The sequence below is a fragment of the Bos javanicus genome, chromosome 19 (genome assembly GCF_032452875.1).
Source record: "Bos javanicus breed banteng chromosome 19, ARS-OSU_banteng_1.0, whole genome shotgun sequence".
NCBI classification, from domain to species: Eukaryota; Metazoa; Chordata; class Mammalia; order Artiodactyla; family Bovidae; genus Bos; species Bos javanicus.
In genome coordinates, this window is record NC_083886.1 from 54190845 (window position 1) to 54199140 (window position 8296).

The 8296-nt window shown below is 62.9% G+C and overlaps 1 protein-coding gene across 2 annotated transcripts; it reads left to right on the top strand.

The window, feature by feature from the left end:
* Positions 1-1707: 1707 nt before the first annotated feature.
* Positions 1708-7999, top strand: CBX4 (chromobox 4). Of its 2 annotated transcripts, XM_061392663.1 has the most exons (5): positions 1708-2020; positions 2169-2212; positions 3359-3424; positions 5500-5566; positions 5813-7999. In XM_061392663.1, the coding sequence occupies exons 1-5, from the start codon at positions 1715-1717 to the stop codon at positions 7217-7219; spliced, it is 1890 nt and encodes a 629-aa protein (XP_061248647.1). In that variant the 5' UTR covers positions 1708-1714; the 3' UTR covers positions 7220-7999. The 2 variants fall into 2 exon arrangements, with proteins under 2 accessions (XP_061248647.1, XP_061248648.1); XM_061392664.1 differs by lacking the exon at positions 3359-3424.
* The last annotated feature ends 297 nt before the right edge of the window (positions 8000-8296 follow it).

Consider the following 8296-nt stretch of genomic DNA (forward strand, 5'->3'; position numbering starts at 1 on the left):
CCCAGCCACGGGAGCTGCGAGGTGGTGGTGAAATGGTGGAGTCCATGTGTGCGTCCTGAAACACCAGACCATTTCCAGGCTTCTCCTGGATTCCTGGGAGAAAAGGAGCCCAAAGCAGGCTTTGGGGGGTTCGCTTCCGCACCTCGCCCCTCCCCCCGTCCGCTCGAGCCCCGGCGCAGTCCCCACCCAGCATTCCGGGACTTGTGTCAGGGCGGGAGCGGAGACCCGGATGGCTCTTTGCCCGCCCCCCTCGCTCGTTCCACTCTCGCTCGGCTTTTGCTCCTTTCCTTTCTTCCACGGACGCTCAGCCAAGAGATTGCGCAAGCTTCCTGCTGCCGGTCCTTCAAGGGCCCGGAGCCTGGGGCCCGGACACACCCCCGTGTGCGCGCACCCCTGCCCCTGTCACTCGGGTCGCTCTGCCCCCTCCTAAGGTCCCCCCCATTCTCACTCCGACCCCACAGAGCTTGCGGCCCCGCGGGCGGCGCCCTCGGGAGGCCGCGTGGGGCGCAGCAGCTCCCCCAGCCGGACGCCGAAGCTACACGCCGGAACGCGCCGTCTCGCCGCCGGAGGTGCTAAACTTCACACTCGGTGGCTACTCCGGCTGGATCGGAAGGGCCTCGGCTCGGCCGTGGCTGCCGGCCGGGGACCAGGGAGCGCGAATTCGTAACCAGCGCTTGGCTCCTCGGCCATTCCATTCGCCTCCCTTTCGTGCGGCCCCGCTGTGCCCTGTTCAGTTTCAACCCTTTCTTGGCCTTCCCTGCCTTCTCTTTTCGAAGCCCTTCCCGGGACCCCACCAAGTCCTCTCGGGCCCCCAAATAGACCTGGACATCCTCTTCGTCCCCTCTTTGTCCTCCCTGCCTCACGCCGTGTTGGCCGCGGGGTGGGGGTGGAGGGTTGCTGCTGGAAAGTGGACCTCCCACCCTCGCCCCGCCAAAGACAGGACTGAGGGTAAATTAGGAGCCCAGCAGGATTCGGGGAGGGATCGAGAACACTTTGGTAGGGTTCCTGAGCTCTAGGGCTCCAGGCTGGCTGCTCCTCTATCCCCTTTCTCCTCTCGGCGCTCTTCTCCCTGGCGATCCTTTGCACCCAGTCCTCTCTCTCCTCCCTATTCTTTCTCTTCCATTCCTCGCCTTCCTAAATGCCCTCAGCCTCGTGGGGCGGGGCCAGGCGGGGCGGCGGGACCCGGGGGCGGGGGTGGGGTGGGGGTCCTCGAGCTGCCCCGACTCCGATTCCGCCCCCTGCCGGCGACCCCCTGGGAGTCTGCACATGACGCAATTCGGTGCAAATGGAAACTGCAGTGGATGCTCCCGTGGCCCCCGGCAGGGGTCCCCGGGCAGTGCACGCTGAGAATGAGAGGCGAAGGGGGCAGGCCAAAACGCTAGGCCGCAGGCGAGGGGTCGCAGCCAGACCCTCGCGGCCCCGCCATGCTCTTCACCCCCGCCTCGGCCCCCCGCCGACACACCTCTCTCCGGCCCGGTCCCGTTCCCTCCCTCCAGCGTCCTTCTCCCAGGCTCTACGATCCCTCCCCCTACACCTCCCCGACGCCCTCCTCCTCCTGGCCCCCTCCCGCGCCCTTCCTCCCCCCCGCCCCGCCCCGCCCGCCGCCCAGGCCCGGGGCCTCCGGTAGGCCGGGCTGCGCCAATCCCGGCCGCGGCCCGCCCCCTGACGCCGTACAGGGCCCGGCGAGGCCCCGCCCGCTGACGTCCGGATTTGCATGAGTTCTTGTGCAGCCGCGGCCCGGGCTCAGTTGTCTCAGCGAGCGCAAGCCGGGAGCTGGGGCGGGCGCGGGCAGCGGCGGGCGGCCGGGCTGTGCAGGACGAGTGGCGGCGGCGGCGGCGGCGGCGCGGGCGGCAGGGGCTCCTCGGCCGGGGCGGCAGCGGGGCGCCGGCGGGAGCCAGCAGCGTCTGCAGCCGCGCCGGCCGCCCGCGCCCCGGCGCGCTCCGGTTCGGCCATGGAGCTGCCAGCTGTTGGCGAGCACGTCTTCGCGGTGGAGAGCATCGAGAAGAAGCGGATCCGCAAGGTAGGGCGGCGCGGGGGCGGCGGCGAGGCGGCGGGGGAGCGGCAGCCGGAGCAGCCCGCGGGGAGGCGGGGAGGGGGGTGGGGAGGCTGCGGGCCGGGGCCGGGGATCCCGCGGAAGCTGATGGAGTGCTGTCTCTTCCCCCCCTCAGGGCAGAGTGGAGTATCTGGTGAAATGGAGAGGCTGGTCCCCCAAGTAAGTAGCGGCCGAGGGGCGGGGGAGCCTGGTGCCGAGGCGCGGGGCTCCCGGGCTCCGGACCAGCCGGGCTGGTGGGGTGGTGGGGGGGAGCGGACGGGAGGCGGGGTGGAGGTGGGGTGGAGGGAGGAGGGGGTGGGGAAGTCGGTGGCAGGCACTGGGGAAGCCGAGCCGCCGAGCCCGAGCCCGGCGCCCTGTGTTGTACTCCGCTCTCCGGGAAATGCCATCACTAATTTATGCACTAAAAGGAGCCGGAGGAGCTGGAGAGACGCGGGGCCGAGCCGGGGAGGCCGGCGGAGGGAGGGAGGGCGCAGGCACTGACTGATGTGCAGCAGAAAATGGCTCCTTTCCCCTTTCCCTCCACCGAACGGCTCCATATTGCAAAACCAAAAAAAAAAAAAAATTAAAAAGCGACGAAAATGCAATTGTGTGCCTCTTCCCTCCTAGTGGTGCAGGGAGAGGAAGAAAAAAGGCAGAAAATGTTGGGAACTGTCACTGCGGCGCTTTTGGTGGGGAATTTTTTTTTTTTTTTAATTTGAAATGCGAAGGCACCGGATGGAGACAGACGCGCAGGCACACGCACACACACTCTCTCTCACACACACACACACAGAGGCATATTTTTGTGTTGCTGAGTATTTGGGGGTTGCTTGCCCGTGACAGCGGGCTCCAGGGCCGTGAGGGGGTGTGGGGGGGCCGCGTGGCTGACGGTGATCGGATTAGGGGTCAAATAGAGAATGGCTGAAGCCCTCGCGGAGACTCGGGGCTGGGGAGAGGAGGAGGGGACTGCGACTTTGCATTTTGGCTGCTTTGCACGCAGGATTCCTGGTGAGCAAAGTGGCTTTGGAACATGTCGCAGTAACATGCTTAAAATTCTTGACAACTGCAAAATAAACTGCTAGTTTCATTTTCCTTACCCCTCCCCTTTCTTCCTGCCCTTGTGTGTTTATTTTGACTTGGGGAGGGTGTATCAGGGACCGTGTCAGGCCTGCAGAAATTTACTCTCCACCCCCCACGTCCACAGCTAAATAGCTTTCAGTTCATGAAGACAGAGTAGGGCCTTATGTCATTCCCCACCTGGAGGCCACAAAGCTGGCTCGGTTTTTTTTTTTTTACGCCGTGTCCCCCTCCCTTTTCCCTTGCAAGATATAACACGTGGGAACCCGAGGAGAACATCCTGGATCCCCGGCTGCTGATCGCCTTCCAGAACAGGTGAGCGTCCCCCAAGCACCCGCCGCCGGCAGCCGTGACCGTATATGGGAATGGGAGAGTGGGCCAGCGCTGCAACAGGACAGGGGGAAAGGGCCGGGAGGGGGATTGGCAGGAGTCCCCTCCCCCGGGTCTGAACAGGCACGACTGGGGCCTCGGCTCCTCTAACCAACGTCCTTGGCGGTTGCTGCAGCTTGGGGTGGGGGCGGGGCAGGCCCGGAGAAGGAGAGGCTTGTGTTTGGGGGAACTGCGGGAAGGGCGCTTGCGGGTGGCCCTACAGCTGCGCGGAGAAGTTGGGGCTGCGCCTCGGTTCCCTGCCGGCCCCCTCCCGTGGCTACCTTGGAGCCCCACCCCCGGAGCCTAGGTGTTGCTTTCCTGCTGCCACTGGCCGCTTGGCACGGGCAGCTCTCGGGGCAGCTCCAAGGGAGCTGGCATTGTGAAACCTCCGGACGTCACAGAACTGAACTTAACCTGTTGGGGACTGGAGAAAAGTTTACAAGACCTTAAGCCGGCACCCTCACTCCCCAGGGAGCTTGGGGTCGACCGGGGCCAGATTGTGTCTGGCACTGCGTGCCCTTCACATCTCCCACTAGGCTACTTGGTGGGTCTGGCCCCCATTCTCAGGGCAGGGGGAGCTTGGCCCACCGGTTGTGGGGTGGGCACTGCCTGGTGGTGGAGGGGTGGCTTCTGACAAGGGGTTCGTCGCGCGCACAGATGCTTGTCACGCTGCAGCTGCTGCAGCTGGATTCACCACCGGTGGCCGTGGTTCTCTGTTTCGGGAGGACAGAAGGGGGAAGGGCGATCGAGGAGGGGCGGAGCAGCAGGAGCCCGCGGAGCTGGGCCACACCGCGGCCTTCCATCCCCTCTCCCCCTTTTATTTTGCATTATTTCCTGTGGCGCGTTTGCCTCTAAAACTGTAAACTCTAGCCCCTTGGAAGGAGAGACCATCAGGGAAGTTGCTCTCCTGACGCAGGAGGGCGCCGAGAAGGGATCCTGCCCGGGTTCCACCTGGGAGTTCACCAGCCTGTAACCATGTCAGCGGCTGATGCCATGTTGCATAATGGGTCCCCGAAGATTTAAAACGCAGGCTGTTGCAATGCCATGCAACTTTGGAATCAGGCCCCAGCCGGGGCCCCAGGCATGACAGAATTCCTCTGGGTTAGCCCAAGGGTAGAGGGGTTGCCTAGGGTCTGGAATGGGCTGCAACTTTGGCCTACGCTGGAGAGGCACTCGCTTCTGCCATGGAGGGTTGGGCAGTGCTAGGACCACCCTCCCAACCTCGGATCATCCTCCACCAGGCTGCCAGCGAAAGCCAGACAGCTGTATTGACCAGCGCCACCGCCCACGGGCTTTATTAATAATTTGGAAATCAAGGGAAGCTGGGAACCCGGGCTTGTCGAGTAGGCGGTGCTTCTGTGCGTCTCCCCGCCCGGCAGCTCCGCCCCAGCCGTACCAGAGCTGGTTCACCTGGTGGCTGCGAACCTGGCCAGGCCCTGGCCTCGGTGTCCGGCCCCCGCCCCCAGCCCCTAATTGACTCATTTGCCGCTGTGTAAACAAGGGCGCAGCCCCTCCCCCTGTTTAGTGCCTGGCCTTTAAGAAAACGAGTCCTCCCTTCTGCCGGCGGCACTCGTTATCTGAATCTTAATGAGGTCATTAGCATCCCGTGCCTCTGACGGTTGACGCTCACCTCATTTGGACTTGGTTTTCATCCCCTGGACCCCCGAGCGCACTGCGTTTTGTGCAGGGCCATGGGCCCAAGGCTGTGGGCACCAGCGCCAAGCTGCCCAGTGTCAAGCTGCGGGCAAAGATTCAGGGCTGTGGGGGCCCCATTTCAGGTATGGACATCTGAGGTGGGAGAGCCCTTTGGAGAGGGCCCCTTGGGCAGATAAGGGTGGTGCTGCGGTAAAGTGGCACTCTGGAACCGGACTGAGGCGTCCAACTGACAGTAGAGGCAACCTTCTGCCCTGAGCCCTTGTTCCCTCTGGTTCTTGCTGGCTTCATGGCTCACCACAGTGGGGGCAGAGCCGGAGGGGAAGTGACTGAGGCTAACAGCCCTGCCCTCTGTTCCCTCTCCGCAGGGAACGGCAGGAGCAGCTGATGGGATACCGGAAGAGAGGGCCGAAGCCCAAACCGCTGGTGGTGCAGGTGAATACACTCCCGGGCCCCAGGGCCAACCACGACTTATTCCCTTGACGTTGCCACCTGAGGTGCCTCCAGGCTTGGAAGTCGGGGGGAGTTCCTCTGAAGCGCCCAATTCCATTTCATCTTGACTTCCCACACCCTTCCCCGACCTGGTAGGGGCTGGGACACTCCTGATGCTGGAGGCTTGCTCTGGGGCTGGTCTTATCCCTCCTCTTACCTCTCCCTCCATTCCCACCCCGTCCCCCCCAGGTACCTACCTTTGCCCGTCGTTCCAATGTGCTGACTGGACTCCAGGACTCCTCCGCTGACAACCGCGCCAAGTTGGAGCTGGGCGGTCAGGGCAAGGGCCAGGGGCACCAATACGAGCTCAACAGCAAGAAGCACCACCAGTACCAGCCGCACAGCAAGGAGCGAGCGGGCAAGCCCCCACCGCCAGGCAAGAGCGGTAAATACTACTACCAGCTCAACAGCAAAAAGCACCACCCCTACCAGCCGGACCCCAAAATGTATGACCTGCAGTACCAGGGCGGCCACAAGGAGGCGCCCAGTCCCACCTGCCCGGACCTAGGCTCCAAGAGCCACCCGCCCGATAAGTGGCCCCACGGCGGGGGAGCCAAGGGCTACCTGGGAGCCGTGAAGCCCCTGGCCGGTACGGCCGGGGCTCCAGGCAAGGGCTCCGAGAAGGGTCCCCCCAACGGGATGACGCCGGCCCCCAAGGAGGCAGTGACGGGCAATGGGATTGGGGGCAAGATGAAGATCGTCAAAAACAAGAACAAGAACGGCCGCATCGTGATCGTGATGAGCAAGTACATGGAGAACGGCATGCAGGCGGTGAAGATCAAGTCCGGGGAGGCAGCCGAGGGCGAGGCGCGTTCCCCCAGCCACAAGAAACGGGCTGCTGAGGAGCGTCACCCCCCGGCAGACAGGACTTTCAAAAAGGCCGCGGGGGCGGAGGAGAAGAAGGCGGAAACGCCCTCCAAGAGGAGGGAGGAGGAGGCGCCGGGGACCGGGGACCCGCAGTCCCAAGATGCCGGCTCTCGCAAGCTCTCCCCGACCAAGGAGGCCTTCAGCGAGCAGCCTCTGCAACTCACTACCAAGCCCGACCTGCTGGCCTGGGACCCGGCCCGCAGCACACACCCGCCCTCCCACCATCACCACCACCACCACCACCACCACCATCACCACGCCGTCGACCTAAATCTCTCCCATGCGCGCAAGCGCTGCCTCTCCGAGACCCACAGCGAGCGAGAACCCTGCAAGAAGCGTCTGACGGCGCGCAGCATCAGCACCCCCACCTGCCTGGGGGGCAGCCCCGCCGCGGAGCGCCCTGCGGACGTGCCCCCCGCCGCCGCCCTCCCGCAACCGGAGGTCATCCTGCTGGACTCAGACCTAGACGAACCCATAGACTTGCGCTGCGTCAAGACGCGCAGCGAGGCCGGGGAGCCGCCCAGCGCCCTGCCGGTGAAGCCTGAGGCGCCCGCGACCGCGGCGGTGGCTGCTGCGCCGGCAACAGCGGCCGAGAAGCCCCCGACCGAGGCCCAGGACGAACCCGAGGAGCCACTGAGCGAGTTCAAGCCCTTCTTTGGGAATATAATTATCACCGACGTCACCGCGAACTGCCTCACCGTCACGTTCAAGGAGTACGTGACGGTGTAGCCGAAGGGCGTCGGAAGAGGAAGCGCTTCACCCTCTGGGGCTTAACACCTGGGGCCTGGGGACGGACTTCTCCTCTCTGCAACTGCGGGAGCTCCCGGCCCGGCCCCAGCGCGAAAACGGCCGAAGCCGCGGCAACCGCGTCCCTCTGCCGGGTCTTGGCTGGAGCGCCCGGCCCACACTGGCACCTTCCACGCCGTGCCTGCGGGTCTCGCCCTCATCTGCCGCACCCCCTCCTCTCGTGGACCTCCGGGACTGACAGGGCAGCCACTCGCGGCGGTCTAAGAGTTATAGTATTATATTTTAACCGTGCTAACTTGTCAAGTGCAGACTTTACTCCCGTTTGTACGTGGTGTTATATTGAAATGTATTGTTTGAGCTCAAAAGGCCCACCACCCCCTTCGGGCTGATATATATATATTTATTTGTAGGTATTTATATATTGAAATATAAAAACCTAGATTTATGGAGTTTCTTCTAGATCATGTTATATTCTATATCAGACGAACTATTTTCTGTTGGCCTTTCTACCCGTTCATTCAGTATTTCGGTTGATTTCATTTCCTCCCCTTCCAGGAACTGCAATACCAGTAACCTTGGTATATATTTTTTGATACTGTACACATGGATGTGTTGTTTCTATGTGCAAAACAAAAAAAAAAAAGTTTGTTAAAAGGCTAAACGAGCTCTCTAGAAACTGCTGCTACTAGAAATGTCTAAACTATAAGCTTCCAATTATTACCTGCTTGAATGTAAATATTAAATGGAGATGTTGAAGGTGCACTTTCGCTGTTTGAGATTAGCTAAGAGGGAACGTCAGAGACAGGGGGGAGGGGGTGTGGGCGGCTGCTGGACCCCCTCTCCGCACCCTACTTCCGCCTTAGGTCGGGCGGGGGGCGGGGGTTGGGGTGGGAGGACCTATCGCATCCTGCGATAAACTTTTGCAAAAGCAAAGTGAACTGGTTTCACGAGCAGAGGCGCCCGCACCCGGGGAGTGACCCCGCTCCCCGGAAGTCGAGAGGCTCTCCAAAGGAGAGGGGAATTCCTGCGGGGGGGCTGTGCTGGCGTCGCCCCCGCTCT